At 31.9% G+C, this 17,199-nt stretch overlaps 1 protein-coding gene across 1 annotated transcript in view; it reads right to left on the bottom strand.

The window, feature by feature from the left end:
• Window positions 1-17,199, bottom strand: part of LOC111050605 (putative ATP-dependent RNA helicase TDRD12) — a 52,764-nt gene that overhangs the window by 4,223 nt on the left and 31,342 nt on the right. Inside the window, exons 11-21 of the mRNA XM_039422967.1 lie at window positions 17,018-17,167; window positions 13,892-14,097; window positions 12,434-12,559; window positions 11,700-11,851; window positions 10,504-10,671; window positions 7,882-8,047; window positions 6,785-6,982; window positions 5,007-5,202; window positions 3,361-3,511; window positions 2,221-2,328; window positions 978-1,119 (exon numbers count right to left, since the gene is read on the bottom strand). Of these exons, the coding sequence (XP_039278901.1) occupies window positions 978-1,119; window positions 2,221-2,328; window positions 3,361-3,511; window positions 5,007-5,202; window positions 6,785-6,982; window positions 7,882-8,047; window positions 10,504-10,671; window positions 11,700-11,851; window positions 12,434-12,559; window positions 13,892-14,097; window positions 17,018-17,167 (1,763 nt within the window). The remainder of the gene's footprint in view (window positions 1-977; window positions 1,120-2,220; window positions 2,329-3,360; window positions 3,512-5,006; window positions 5,203-6,784; window positions 6,983-7,881; window positions 8,048-10,503; window positions 10,672-11,699; window positions 11,852-12,433; window positions 12,560-13,891; window positions 14,098-17,017; window positions 17,168-17,199) is intronic.

The following is a 17,199-nucleotide window of genomic DNA, read 5'->3' on the forward strand; positions in this document are numbered from 1 at the left end:
ATAATGACTGTTCCGTATTGACATTTTAAGGTTAGTTCTATCATAGAGAAACAATAGCGTAAGTAGACTTATGCTATTGTTTCTCTATGGTTCTATTCACTAGACAACACACTTTACCTACTATTCTCAATTGTAGTGAAAACAGTTACTCAACCAAGTAAGTAGAGTAGAGTTAGCTCGGTAGAGTTAGTATGCCAGTTACTCGACCACTAACTCTACTAGTGAAAACCAGTCTATAACCACGACAATCTTCTACGTCCTACACTTCTCAACTTTCTCATGCCATTTTGCAGCATATTCCATAACATTCATATTGAAATCGTTGTTTTTGGGCTTGGATAGTTGGATGGGCTGGGTGGAGAATTTGTTCTTGGAAGTTGAGGAAAACTCTTGCTTTTAAGTAATCCCACAGTATAAAGTTGTAGGTAGTCAAATTTGTGGTGCAGGGTTCATCCCTGTTTAAGGAAATGACGTCGACTGGAAATAAAGCATTTACAGCATTCGTGGCAACTCTTGTACGATAGTGTTGCATTGTTGTTTAATATAGAGCAACAAACTACACTGCTTAATCCTGAACTCAGAAATAAGAACTATTCCCAACATGAGTTCGGTAAAAATTTGATTGAATATGCTGCTTGTCTTGGAAAACTTGAGAATTGCATAGGTTCCAATGTAGGACATTCAACAGATGTTATAAAAAATATGATTTTTCCACTTATGATACAGTAAATCGCAACCTTTATAATATGAATAATAATACTGAGGGTGATTCCCACATAAGCTCTAAGGCTTGTGTGTGGGTAATGAGTGAGATTGATGATTACTACTTTTTAGGTAGTCGGGACCAACGACTTATTGTCTCCTCAGAAAGAAGGGGTGGCCGTCTTTATACTTCACATTTATGACCATTAAGTTGAATAATACATTATCTTAAAGAACTGAAATCTTCCTGTTTCACTGAAAGACCCTATATTTACCTGAAATGGCAAACGAGTGATAAAATTCTCGGGAATTTTCGCCAAGTAGTTCCAACCAACAACTTTGAAATCTCCGTGATCAACGAAGAAAATTTTTACTTGTGTTGCCGACTTGAATTCCAGAACTTTCGCTCTATTCCACCTGAAAATAAATTCAATTTACGATTAAACATTAATCAATCATTATACAAGAATCGAAAAGCTACTAACAAGAAAATTAAATTGGAACAATTGGAGATTCTACTTAAATTGTGATCTCTGGAATAGTTGAACCATAAGAGTAAAATGAAATAATTTTTATAACACAAAAAATGTCAAGAATTATTATTAATTACTAATAATTATTAATTAAAGCTATTATTAGAAAACAAAAATTTCAAGTAGGCTAAGCCTACCCTTTTATTGTATCACAATGTTTTAATTTACATAATGTTCAATTTGTTTTGGCCCTTGAAGAGTTGAAACTAGTTGTGCTGTGATAAAAGGGCACATGATATTTTTGTATTTAATAATTCCAGTAGCCCTAAAAAGAAAAATTAATTGAATTGAAATACGATTTTTTAATCAAGTAAATAATTCTGCGATGATGATCACAAACCATTCAATTACAACAGTGGTTATTCTATTCACTCCTAGGGCTGTTTTATGAGCGATTCTTATGACCGCTCTTAGATAAACACGGTTTGGTAATCAATCAGAAAAATTATTCAAGTACAAATAGAATCGCTTTGATTGGTTCTGCTTATTACCACACCATTACCAACATATTAACATACATTGGTTGCTATGAAACCAAATCGGGTTTCGCTAGGTGCTAATCATAGTAATAATTGATTCACAAGAATTCATTGAAAATTTTACCCATAGTTTGAAAAATGTTTTCATTATCTCCTGTTTTTTTTTTAATGAATTCGTAGCTTGCGAGTACTTTAAATTATTGGTGTTCAAAAACTGTGTATGCTACTCGATTTATATACATCTTCCGACATACTTCAAATAAATTTATACGTATTGAATGAAAAAGACTAAGTTTAGACTAGAAAGACTAGGTTTATCAGAGATTGACAATGGTGTAATAACCGAAACCGGTCTTTCTAAGTATCAATAAATCTGTGTTTTTTGACAATTCTTAGTCTTTTTCATTCAATATGAATAATTACCACAATATCAACTTCTCTACTACACTTAAAGAAAAAAAATTATACGTACTTGCAAACCATTTTATCAAATAATTTATACTTACGACTCATCTTCGTCGTAGAAAGCAAGGCAAATATCGCCTTCGACTAGATCACCTTCATGTAGCCTTTTTGGTACAAGATCCGCAAGATCTTTTGTCAGTAGGTCTATTCTGCAAATGTTAGAAATGAAAAATATTCAAGAAATTTATATTATTGCAAAAGATTTAATAGATAAACAAAGAAGAATGCCATTGTAAAAAAGCCTTTACATTTACATAATAGAAAAAGTTGAAATAGTAAATTTAAAATAATAAACGGTCAACTGTAATGAGCTAAGGAATCGAAAATAAGTGCAGAATTTCTAGGTGAGCCGTCCACTGGAACCGATTTCGTCCGAAAACTTCGGCATCGGCCGAAAACTACCGAATTCGTCCGAACGATCCCCCAGCAAAGAAAGCTATAGATGCTCGTCCATTGCAACAGGTTCATACGTCCGTGCACGGCCGGATCAAGTTTTCGACCCGAATTGAATTGGATTTTTCGGCTCTATCCGGCCGAAGTTGAGCTGGGACAACATCATCCTAACCTCAAAATTGTTTCACAGTCTTGTCTGTTTTTGTTTTTTGAACTTGTTCTGTTTTATAAAGTTTTAACTATGGACAATGAAAAGTTGATGAGTTTGGTTCAAGAGCATGCTCCATTGTGGGATATGCGAGACAAAAGATATCATCGTCGTGATGTTCAAAGGAATCTGTGGACAAAGATTGCTAAACAAATAGGATCTGAAGGTAATATTATTGTAATGAATAACTAATTTAGTAGATATTTGTTTATTCAATTTTCAAAATCTCAATATAATCATTGTTTATGAAAAATTTTGGTGGCTATCCTGTGATAGTGGTTAATTCAATAATTGGCAACCAGCCAACTACTGAAAAAGACTGACGTAAACGATTCCAATGGACAACCATATTCGGCCGAATTAACGGCCGAACGGATCAGTTGAATACGGTTCCAGTGGACAGTTACCCCTAACTGGAACAACTAGAACGACACAACAGTGACAGTGATCAGTGAAAATATAATTCATCCGAGTTCGAATTGGACTATTCCCACCCAGCCCAGCCGAGTGAGTATGAATAATACCATTAGAACTCATGAAAATTATATTTTCACTATAGTGTGCGAATGAGGAAATATACCTGTCTTTGAACTTCTCGTGGCGTATGAATATGCAATCAGGTCTCTGAGCCATGATGACTTCCACAGAAGAAAATTCATCTCTAGGAAGATGTGCCCATCGCTCTATGTTGTTAACCTTTTTCTTTGTTGAAGTTTTCTCCTGCTTTGTTTCTAATTGGAAAAAGAAAATAATTGAGGTCTACATATTAAACTTAATATGAAATATAACTGATATAAATATGAACTGAAATGAGTATGAATGTAAAATATAATGTACCGTATCTGAAAACAACTTTCTGTTCCACTTCTACTTTTCTATTCATACCGGTACACATTGTTTGTGACCTTCATGAAATAGTACAGATTTTGTTTCCATAGACGTATTTTCAGTGAAATATTGCCATGCTCATTTCTACTTGCTCATAATATTTTTGTGAATCAGATGAGACTAAATACAAATTCATATTGCAAAACATATTCATTCTGCATTAATTGCTTCATGAAGCACAAAGACATATTGCCATGTCCACTTCCGTTGTATTTTACGTTTTTATGAACAAATCCAATAATTTTTCATTGAAATATTGAAAAGATAAATCCAATATATTGCCATGTCGGATTTATTTTTTCAACTTTTTAATGATAAATTATTGAATTTATAAAATCGCTTCAATTGTATGGGCTACATAATTAAAATTAATAAAAACAATATAAAGCATGTAGTACCCTTTTTATTTAAAACATTTCAACATTTTGTTTCAAAGTTTTGGAATGAAAAGGGTACTACATGTTTCATTAATAATTATTGGATTTGTTTACAAAAACGTAAAATACAGCAGAAGCTGTTTTTTGTGTTAAACATGAGTGATATTGCTGTTATTTTGTGAAGTCCTTCAATTGCCTCCATAGAAAAACATAAGCAAAGTAAGGCCAACAAGCAAAAGAAATCTTTGTGCTTTAAAAAAATTCAAAAAACATTTCTTAAAATATCATCTTGATTCATCTTTTAGAAGATTTTATTGTCTACATGTTCATACAAACAATTTATAGAAACAGGAGGTTGATTATTTTTTAAGTTTTCTAAAATTAACTTCTAAAACTACATTAAACTTTAATGTATATTAAAGCAACAGAGAGAATAACATATTTAAAGGGGAATTTTAACGACCGTGTTGGAACTAAAGCTCAAAAACGTTTAATATAATTTACAACGTTAAATTCAATTTTGAAATTAAAATAAAATAAATAGATTAGATTTTTCCTTTCTGATTTCACTCTATTTTCTATTTGGGAAACCAAAACAAAGCCGTACCGGAATTGATTCCAAAAGACGTTCCATAACTTGTCCCAAACGACGCAAGATAAGCAACTATTAATAATTCTTAAACTTTTCTAAAAAAAAGTGAAAGAATGTTGTTTTTCACCATTTATGAAACATCAAAACACATCAACTGAACCGCAATTGAATCTGATAAATCACTGGCAATTCCCCATCTTGTCTCAAATGACACAAAGATTAGCACCTTATCAATTTTTGATTTTTCTAAATAAGAAGTGGAAGTTATGTTGTATTTTACCCCCATCTCGTCTCAAATGACACAAAGATTAGCAACTTATCAATTTTTTATTTTTTCTAAATAAGAAGTGGAAGTATGTTGTTTTTTACCATTTATGAAGATATTGAGGTTAGCTTGAGCACACAGATTCCGTATGATAGGCTTGTGATCAGGGTTGGACAGGGCCAGTTTTGCTTGGAGCAGCTCAAAGCCGAGATTGGAGTGGATTTGGGTTTTGGTCGCCTCCAGCCACTCGCAGTGGGTTATGTGCTCCAACCACAACGTATGACCGGCACTCATGCTGATCTAATAATTCAACAAAATACATCCACTGAGTCAGAAAATTGTAAATTACCAATGGAACACAATTCATCAACTCTAAAACATGATAAAATTGTAAACTACCAATTGAATAAAAATTAATCAACTTCAGAACGTCAGAAAATTGTAAATTACCAATTGAATAACATTCACAAACTCCACAATATGATAAAATTGTAAACTGCCAATTGAATAAAATTAATCAACTCCACAACGTCATAAAATTGTAAATTTCCAATTGAACACAATTAATCAACTCCACAACGTCAGAAAATTGTAAATTACAAGATATAGGCGTCATAAATTACAAAATTCAATGCAATTATAGAATAGATGAAAAATGACGCATAATAGGCTCATTGAGCGGATAATAGTGGTGTAAAGCAATGACGTTCATTTCAACAGTAATTTCGAATTCTATTCAAATTATTATTTCAATGGATTAAATGCACAACTCCACTTGCATTGATGTTCTGAAGACTGGATGATTTTTCCAATAAATATTTTTTTGTCAATATTATAACTATATTTAGTCTAATCACTAATAATCTATTTCTTCTATCCTAGCATTCTACTCAAAGCTAAATGTTTAGAAATTATCAGAAAGAAATGTAATTGGGAAATCGTCAATTATTTTCAGTACGGTATTTCTCAATTATGGCAAAGTTCCACAATATAAACATGTATTAATTTTTTATTCTAAACAGCATTTATTCAGGTTGAAATGAATTCGAGGATGAATAGCTTTTTCCAATTGTATTGAATATTTTAGATAAACTCAAAGTTTGCAAAATTCAATTCAAGTAATATTAAAATTTGAGTAAATTCAAGTACGGTAATATAACAAATTCAAGTAATAGTACAAACCGGGAATAGATCCCAGCGGAACAGATTTTACAAAAACGTTATTTTGGTGTTTTTTGACTCCTGATAGTGATTTCTGGACTTGGGATGCATTCAAGTATGTAGGCACCCCAAGATTTTGAAATATTCACTGGGATTTTATCTTCAGACTTGATATATCTAGAATCATTAAGATCAAAAATAGAGATTCATTCCACTAATAATTTTGAAATATTCACTGGGAATTTTATCCTAAGGCTTGATTTATCTAGAATAATTATGATCAAAAATACAGATTCATTCCACTAATAAGAGGAGTTTGTTCAAACATCTACTTAATGGTGACTAAGTTATTGTCCTGTTCGATTTAATTTGAATTCTATTTCTATGCGTTCTATTCATAATAAAACACTCTTATTTTCCATTATTTTTGTCCATTTATATCTTTGTTTCATTTACTTATTTGTTTCATATAGGTTGAGATGTCAAGTTAATTATTTATCAACTTATTTTCTTTATATTTTTATTTTCTATTATTTTTGTCCATTTATCTCTTTGTTTCATTTACTTATTTGTTTCATCTAGGTTGAGGTTTCAAGTTAGGCTTTGTGTCACTAAGCTCAAGGCTGGGTCGGACCTTGCCGTAAGGGACTCCCCAACAACAAAAAGCCGAATTAATTTTACGTTTCTAGTAAAGAAAAGTAAATTGAGATTCGAGACTCACCTGGCCATAAATGTATTGACTTTTTCCGTTGACGCGGATGTTCCTTTGCGCAGACTCAACCCAGCGCTTGACAAAGTTGACGGCTTCCAGGTCCCAGGCGCAGTCCTGGTCGGCCGGCTTCAGGCCACACAGGAACACGTCCACTGCCTGGCCCGGGTACTTCTTCAATTCATCCGGCAAGTCATAAAGTTTCAGCGTCTGTCCAACAATCGCATTTCAATAAATAAATATGATTTTACTGTCGTTCAGCATTACAATAGTTATGGACAACACCGTCAGAAAGTGCAGTTTATGAAACCATAGCATAAGAAGATATCCCATGCTATAGGTCGTTTATGTTTCAAATTTCAAGCCGATTTTTTGCCAACTCAAGCGAGAGTGTAATAACGGCACAGTATGAGAGACTACCAGCGTCACATAGCTTCACGAACAAGAACTACTACTAGGACTATCGGCTTGTGTTAACATTGAAATTTGGAACATAAACGCCTTATTTCATGGTATATCTTCTTGTGGTATCTTTTCTCTTTGAGGAAACTAAAGGTACGTTTTCGTTTGTGCGGATCCGCGTTCGGCTGCGAATGTGTTAAGTCAAAATAGCAACTATCCAAAACAATAAATTGAATCTATTTGTATCATATCCATTCAGTTGTTTTCGTATTCAGTATTAAAATTACTTTTATATTAAATGGAACGACGTACGATATCAACTGAATGAATACAATACAAATAGGTATGATTTATTGTTTGGAAAAGTTGCTATTTTGACTAATCGCATAGGCAGCCGAACGCGGATATGCAGAAACGAAAATCCACCTTTATTCAACCTATAACATAGAAAATACCAGTCAAAATAATATTCAAGTATTATGCTGACTTTATAACATTAATCTCAATAGAATCAGAAGACCAAGTAGGATCAGATAGGACTTGATTGATACAGGACATTTCCAGCTTGAAAAACGTACAAAAAAGCGTCCAGTATAGTAGAATAGAATAGAATTTTATTGATCATAAAATATTCACATGAATACATGGACTTCGTCAATTTTTTAACACTAAAGTAAGTCAGAGTAGTGCGTTCCTATTCTACTTACGCTGAACTCCATGATGGCGCCGAGGTCGATCAGTTTGACTCGTACTTTTGTCGGTTCTTTTTCCTCGTTGCGCTTCAATATTGTGATCACTTTGCCTCTACAGTAGAGATCATGATCGGGCTTCACAGCCACCAAGTCTCCGAGTTCAGGCTTCGGATAAATGAATCTGAAAAATAAGTGTCACCTCATTCGATAGTACCATAGAAAGAATCAGTAATGGTAAAAAATAATAATATAGAGTGACCTGGATGGCTCAGGTCTGGGGTCAGAGTTATCAGGTCGCAACTCATAAATTTCAGGGCCTCTTGACATAACTTAACGACTGCTTTTTTAGGTAGCCAGGACCGACAGTTTAAAGTGTCCATCCGAAACACGGGATATCAGTAGTGGTGATGGCTACATAATCCCTTCCATCGCCCAAGCACAAGATGTAATGGATGGGACGCCGATGATGATGATGGTAACATATGAATTGACCTAGTTTTCATTAAAAATTCATCTTAATTCAAAAAACTATCAACCAATTGCTATTTTATCAACATTAAAAAAATGAAATGGTAGCTGCTTCAGGATTGATTAATCTACACGTAAGTTAATCAGAGCTTGCTATCATATTCAATTCTCAGACATGGCCTCTCATGAAAGAAACCCTTCTTACTCAGGAATAAGATTGTATTAGTTATCTGAAACCATCCGTAAAATAGACTAATTGCAGCTGTTCAAAAAACTACCAAGTTAATGTCAACTGAAGGAGTGAGTCTATTTCTCGGTGACAGAGTTTATTGTTGATAGATTTTGAGGAGAATTCTATTTTATATTGATGACTTGTCTATAACTCAAATCAAATCGAATCAAAAATCTTCTTCATTTCACAAATATGGCAAGTACAAATAATATACAATGATGATTGAAAAATATATATTAAATACTAATAATAAAGGACTTGAATTAGGTTATGAGCCTACATGGGCACTGTGGCCTACGCGTGACTCGAGTGAAATGTGACTGTGACTGAAAAATGATTTATTTTTATTGTATGATATTATTATGTATATTCTTATACATTTTAGGACCAATTTAAAAATCCACCTATCAAATGGGAATATTCCTGGACTATGATGTTATGAAATTAAAAATTAATTGAAATTAGATTCAAGATTGAGTTCTGAAGTGATTTTGGAGCAAAAAAATGTTGAATAAAGAACTGGTCTTTATTGAGGTACTTCAAAATGAGAAGATGTTTTTTGTAGAGCTAATGAGGGTTTGAAAGTTATAAAAAACTGGTTAGATTTCAACTTAGTTTAAATATAGCAAAAACTACTGCAGTGTCGTTTTCTTTGACCTCAGCAGGTCAGCCAGATAACCAGGGGAGTTTGGCTTTTCATGAAACTGGATGCGATGATAATAGTTGTCTATGTCCTATAATAATATTTAAGAACAGCACCAAATACTTGGGAATAATCATTGATAAGCATTTGAAATGGAGAGACCATATTTCATATTTATGTTCTAGGTTGAGGAAGACGCTGTATAAGTTTGTTCAACTGAGAAATATTTTTACAGTTGAGCAAATTAAAATGGTTTTCTTTGCGCTTGTGCAGTCAGTTGTGCGATATGGTATAATTGGCTGGGGTGGTTGTGGTGTTACCGTTCTTAAGCCTCTTATAGTATTGTATAAGAAAATTATTAAAATATGCTTGAAAAAACCGGTTAGATATCCAACAAATTTGCTGTATAAAGAATTTAATGTTCTCAGTATTGAGCACTTGTATGATCTTGACCTAGCTAGTTTTGTCTATTCGTGGCCCAATAGATTCCCTATAGCCCCTCATGGCGGCTATGTTACTCGTAGACAATCTGAGAGATTTTTGCTAGAACCACCTTGTAGAACAGCGGCTGCCAGTGCTCATGCAGCGTATTATGGTCCTAGACTTTTAAACCGTCTGTTGCTTGAAGTTTCTGGAGCATCCCAATGTATACCAATTTGTTATTATTCTTTCACTTTCAAAACTTTTAGACAGTATCTTCTACACTACTTATTAGGGAGACAAAATGAAGACTAATTTTGATTTATTTCTCAAATCTGTTTGTAAATCTCAATTCTATTCTTAAAATACATATCTTACTTAGTATAACAGAGCAGAAGAGAATTTGTTGTTTTATTTTTAAATATTGGTGATCTTTATCTTTGATGTAGAACATATAGTTGAATCTCAATTAGGCCTATACTGATTACAAGAGCAACATTTGTATGAAAATAGCATAAGAGAATGGAATTTTCTTTTTTCTTTTTTTCTTGATATTGTAATGTAAAATTATAAAATCTAATTATGTTATTAATATTACGATGTATATTAGTATCTTATGCTATCCAACATTCTAGAGATACACCATCCCTCATCACAAGCTTTGCTTAAAGAGGGATGCAACAATATTATTTAGAATATGATATTTTATGTAAATATTCATTATTTTATAGAGAATTTGTATTTTATGTTTGTAAGTATGAATTGTATATTAATTTTTTGTTGACAATAATAAATTGAATTGAATTGAATTGAATTTGAACGGGATTTTAAGAAGGCAATATAAAAAATGATGAACTTAAACCAAAGGACTTACATTTGTGATCGGACTTTGAAGTGCGCATCCATTTTGAGACAAATGAGTTCCAACAATTTGTGGTTGGGCATCCGCCTCCATTGACTGTCAACTTTGTACTCGAGGGTTTGGGCGGATAAGTGATTGGCACTGTGAACGTCCAGGATGTTCAATTTCACCAGACCAACCCTGTTACCAATACAACATACACATTAAATCCTCAACAAACATAATACGGTAAAAATATTTGTTCAAAGATATACTTGAATAAACTATATTAATTTACTAAAAAATATTTATGTGACCATAAATAATATGAATTGAATTGATCATATAAATGACAGAAGCTATCAATTAAAATGGTACCACATTTTTCTTGGTTTGTTTAAAAACTTGAATGACGATCAATGCTTGTTTGTCACCCCTTACTTTCTCATACCACAAGAAACCTCAGTTTCAGTCTTGATAGCTAGTTATTACCACAATAAAACTAATAGCATATTTCAATCCCTAAAAATAAGTTTCTTAATCAACAGTAATTACAAGTCATAATCATTTAGTAAAAATAGTAAAGCGTATTTGCTGATTCAGCAAATTTCACCACTCAGAAAAAGCTATAGACCTTCAGTTATAAAAGAAAACATCAAGGTTTATTGATTGATCCTCTATAGTGAGGTCCACGTTATCATGGCAGTGGAGAAAGATAGGAGAAAAACGTTGCCGAATGTCTTGTCAATGCCTTCTATAGACGGTAGCTGATACAGGTTTATTGATGTAATATTAACTGTTCATTCTGGTTTAAAATAATCAATTATATTTTATTAAGCAAGAAATTATATTTTATTAAGCAAGAAATTATATTTTTCAATAACTTCTTAATGAATTTTAATTATTAAAATGAAATATTTTGTTAATTATCAATTCTACATTGTTAACAGACGATCTGGCAAGCGAGAAAGAGATAGCGCTATCTGCTTTGAAATACAAGGATAGCAATAGCATTGCTAATAAAACTCTGCCATTATAACGTGGACCTCGCTATAGAGAGAACATTTCAAACAATCAGATTTTAGTTTATGAATCTGATTTTATATACATAATATTATACACTTTTTTCGATGTACCTGCCACTGGGAACAGGTTCTGTAAAGTTCATACCAGCAATTGAATGAAAAATGAATTATTGCATTTGAAAATAGAAATTAGTGTCTACTCACTTGGGAACATACAAATTTTCTTCATCATCGACATTTTTGATGAAAATGTGTCTGAAATGGCAAACCTTACGATCATGGCACACTCCGAACTCTCTCAACTGATCACAAACGGGCGAATGTTTCTTTGCCAACTCTTTCCTCTTTTTTATGCGCTGAAAATATAGAAAATTATTTTACCAACAAAAAACGTTTCATTAGTGATTTTCATAATATGTTTATTAGGTAAAAAATAAGAATTAAATCAAAACGAATTCTAACGAGGTTTTAGGTTAAATTCCATTACAACAGTCTAAAATATTCATTTTAAAACGACCTTCTTTTTCAATGATTTTGAAAATTTTTCACCAGATTATATATTATTTTATTTATTCATACAAAAAATACATCATCGAAATGATTGGGAAATGAGAAATAAGGTAAACTTGTGCTATCCCTCTTCACTTTACAAAATTTGCAATTCTTAAATATTTTTACAAAGTAGATTTTTAAATTTAGATGCTTCAAAATGAAACATAGAAGAAATATTTCACATTATAACTAAAATAGGAAATATTCACATTAAAAAAATAATTATGAAGAAGAACAGAAAAACCAACTTAATTCTGATTAAGTTTATAAGATTATATGATGAAACATGTTCAATAGAAACTATAAATTACACTCAAGAAATGTCATTAGTAAGAGAACAACATGAGCTCTATCAATTTGGAATTATTTTTCGAAAAGTCGCTCACCTCCACAACTTCATCAATGACTGGATGTACAAGAACCTTCATGCGCTTCATGACGTTCACGATCATGGGAAATTGCTCGTCGTTGGATTCGTCAATAAATATATCAATCCTTGGTTCCAACTTGTCCTGAAAGATGTTTTGAGCAAACATAAACATATTAATTTTATAATTATTCACTATTCTATTTATTTACACCGTAATATCCAATTTGACCAATTATAACAACTTTGAGATTATACGGCTATTGGGCAGAAAATTTCACCTTCACTTTTACCTCTAAATAGTGTGTTTGTCTTCTCGGTCTCAAAATTTTATAGTTTTTTCAAAGTTTGGAATTTTCTAATTAATTGTGATTGATTTAATTTAATATGATTTTTGTGTGTTTTGAATTGTGAATTGAGTGTGTAATTAATGAATGTTAAGTGACACATAACCTAGCTACATTTGGACTGTTGTATAAATTAGAATTGAAACCGTTTTGGGCTTATAAGCCTGTGGTACTTTTCTGTAAGTTGTGTAATTTTGAATGATTTGAATTAAACCTCCTAATCTGGAGATTTTATCTCAAGAAGTCAAGATTATTGAAACCCATTCGTAAAAGCATGAAATTTCTATGATAATTTCAATAGGTAATTGAAGTTATATTCAATGAAATTTGTGAACTAGACTAAATCCAAAGTACCATAATAGTAATTATTCATCCGATTTTCAAAATCCAACAAAAAATGTTCTGTGTAAATTGGCCAAAATTGAATTGTTCTATCTAAACAAAAAAAAAGTATAATGTATACTTGCATTTAATGCAAGAATAGGAAGCTTGTTTTGCCGCAAGTAATAATGACCTATGAAGATATGAATAAAAAAACCCATTCCTTACTTTCTAGCTTATTTATCAAAATATAGTTTTATCTTGAACGTTGATATTAAAAATTAGTTGATAAAGGTAACATCACTACGGTTATGTAAACTACTCAACTATATGGAACATCTCTAAACGTATGTAAAATAAACGTATGTTTTTTATCAAGGAGACGAATATGGACCGTATTTAAAAAATAATCTAAACGTTCAGAACGTTCTGTTTATGATAACACTTTTAGTGGCTTGTTTCACTATTCCTATTGTTTCGCTAAGCATGCTCAGAAATCCATACTAAAATAAAGTAAAGAGCTGGCTTATACACGTACAGGATAGGAAAATTATGTTTGACGCATCATCACGTCTGGACTAATTAACTTGAAATTTTTCATATAGATTATTAATTGACCGAGGATGGTTATAGGCCTATTTCCAATTCTTAAAGTTTTCAGTTTGTCAAGTTTTTAAATGAACCCTGGCGGAGCACGGGTTTCCTGCTAGTCGTTGATAAATAAGGCCTAGTCTTCTTAATTGAACAATTCATAGATTGAGTGGATAAATTGAAATTTAATGATAGCTAATACGGTACAGGATACACACCTCATTATCCAGGAATATATTTCTGAATGAGTCGAGGAGACAGCCGAATCGATTACTGAACACCGTTTTCGAAGGAGGAAGGCTGTACTGAATTAGCCAGGTGCAATCGGTTATTTCCAATTCGGAAAAAATTGAATTAGCTGAATCAGTGCACACTAGAACTGGATCAAGTAACGCCATTGATGACGTCCAACATTTTCTCACTCCTAAAATATCACAATATTATTAGACGATAATGTAAATCCGATAAATGATAAAACGATCAGATGTTTACAGGGATTTACACAATATATTATTCTATAACTCACATGTTAATAAATCATTACATTACATACATCATATTGTTAAAGTTATGTCAGCTTCTGTCACACCATGCTGGACACGAACGGACAAAATGACCCCTCCGACCGAGTGTGAAGCCTTAGCATTGATACATAAAATTACTTTTTCGCCCCACTTGGATGTAATGAGCTGGTTTTCGTGCGTCATATGGAGGCCGAAAGTGATTGTTTTCATAAAATTTTTACGGCCCTAGGGCTGTAAAATAACCTTGAAGTCAGCTGATTCTGATTTGATGTGAACGTGTTTACAAAATAGTTTATGAAACGGAATCAGTTTATGCTTCTAGAATTGAATAAAGTATTTTGCAGTAAGATACTATCATTTTATTTGGATGAATAAAATACAAATAAGATATTATGAACTATTCAAATTCATATTTCAGAGTATAATAGATCTAACCTCTAACCTCATAGTACTGCGTTTATCACTAAGCCTGGTGGATAATTTTGGAACTACTTGGGCAATATCCTTTGGTGCTGAACGTTTTTACAAATAGTTTATGAAACGAAATCAGTTTATGCTTCTAGAATTGGATAAATTATTCTGCAATAAGATACTATCATTTTATTTGGATGTATGAAATACAGATAAGATATATTATAAACTATTCAAATACGATTTTCAGAGTAGGATAGAACTTCTAACCTAAACTTCCGCAGTTGACAACAAGCATTGTAGACGTTGACATTCAGATTGGCCAAATTTCAAGTGTGCTAAAACAGCTGATCAAAAAACTTTTTATTATTTGTGTTTATTATTCAAGAATCAAAACATTTATAATAACATCTTATTGTTGTCATTTGAAAGAATAAAAAAGTATAAATTCAACCTCCCACATTAAAACATAATCTTTTAGGTTATTTAGACAAATGAGAATAAAAAATAAAAATACTTGGAAAATTTCCTGATATTCATATTACGTCAGATTTGCTAGAGCTATGACCTTCCACTTTTGCTTTCGGAAGTGCTTAATAAACAATTATTCTCATATATATATATATAATTTATTTCTCTGTGTGGCGAAAAATGGCTTTTGCACCACGGGCAAAAATGTTTTTTCCGGCTCTCAATCTTTTCTAGTCCTCGGCCTACGGCCTCGGACTTGAAAACCATTTCGAGCCCGAGAAGTTTCATTTTCGGCTCTAGGTGCGAAATATACTATTACTATTTCTATAAAATAAATCATTATAGTTGTTCAAGCTAATCTTGTGGATCGGAAACAGAACAGATGAGTGCTCTTCAAATAAAATGTTCAAATTCAAACTCAATAAACCAACAGAACAAAATATCAACACAATGAACTCATTCATTTTCATGTCTTCATTTATTTGTTGTTCAAATATTACTTTTTGTTATTGAAATGTTTGGGGAGAAAACACTGACGAACCCTTAACTGTTTTTTAGCAAATTTAGATAAAATAAAAAGTGAGGTAAGATATTCACTTTCATACAATTTCTAGTTCAAAAATAAACAGCTATACAGTACTTTAATATTTTCAACTGTGAAAATCAATTTCAAATCAAAACAGATTTTCTTCAGTAATATTATGAGGAAGATTTCAAAGTAGCCTGATTTATAAAATTAAATATTTATTTAAAATTTTTCGAGGAGCTTGTTCGAATCGACAGATTGTTTCATTTGAATGCAAGTTTTCTTAAATTACGCATATGCTAATACTACTGTAAACCGGGGTGACTTTGTCCCAATTTTGGGGAGTTGAGATTTTAAACAGCTTGCAATCAATATTTAAGTTAAAACAATTCTCTTGCAATATTTTTTATTGCATTCTGCAATGTTTGAAGAGTATTTTTCATTATAAAAAGTTAATATTTTTCTGAACTTTATCAAAGATATATTTTTTGGAAAATAAGAGACAATGTCAACCAGGGGTGACTTTGACTCACTTTGAAAAATATGTGGAAAAAGTTACCAACTTTTAACCTTTAAAATGAATAATGACATTAAAAATGAATGAAATCCACTTCAAAAAAATCACAAATTATTTATTGAAAATATTTCAGTTTCTGCTGCCTAAAAATCGTTTGTAGCGTCGATGCATGTTTTCTCCAGCTGCAGAATCAGCAAAAAATGAATATTGATAACTTATTAAATTTCAAGCAAGGTAAATATTTTGTTTTATTAGGTAGAATACATTATATTTTTCATCATATTTTGATTTGTATTTGCATCATGTCCTGCATAATAACACAATTTTTATACTGGGTCAGTCACCCCAAATTTAAACCTAAAAATGATCTTGTTCTATTTAACTAGTAACAGAACCCTAACCAGTTCAACTTTGGATATTATGGATATGCCTATTAAAATATAATAAAAAGGCGAAAATAAAATGTACTTGCCGATATCATAAGTCTTTTACAAATAAGTTTTCTAATATGAAGTTTTCCGACAACAAAATCACAAGATGAAGCAAGCAGTTAGGTTTTATGTCGATAATTCAATTAATATATCGAAATTCGACAAGATATCGATTGTAGAGCCTCGATAATGATCAGGGCTACGGATATCAATGTTGAACATCGATTTCGAATAACAGAGATCTGAGATAAACTGATTTAAATATATTTCCGCGAGGTGGGACAAAGTCAGCCCGGTCATTGGTACTCGTATATCTCATGTATGTCAACATAGTTAATGTTATTATTTTTGGAAGTCTTATTTTGTACAATAGGTTTTTATTATAACTGAGTGAATAATAATTATATCAGTACATCCGGCTTAAATATTATAAAGTAATTATCAAGTAATTAGAGTTCACTTACCGGACACTTCAATATGAGTCATGCCTTCATGAGCAACTAGAACGGTTTTGCCAATTTCTTCGAGTTTTTGCTCCAACTCAGTAACTTCATCCACGTCATTACAGATAATTACTATACGCCGAGCAGGTAATGGATGAGATTGCAGCAAAACTAGAATAATCACAAATTATTAAAAAAACTTT

Source organism: Nilaparvata lugens, chromosome 3, assembly GCF_014356525.2.
Source record: "Nilaparvata lugens isolate BPH chromosome 3, ASM1435652v1, whole genome shotgun sequence".
In the NCBI taxonomy this organism is placed as follows: domain Eukaryota; kingdom Metazoa; phylum Arthropoda; class Insecta; order Hemiptera; family Delphacidae; genus Nilaparvata; species Nilaparvata lugens.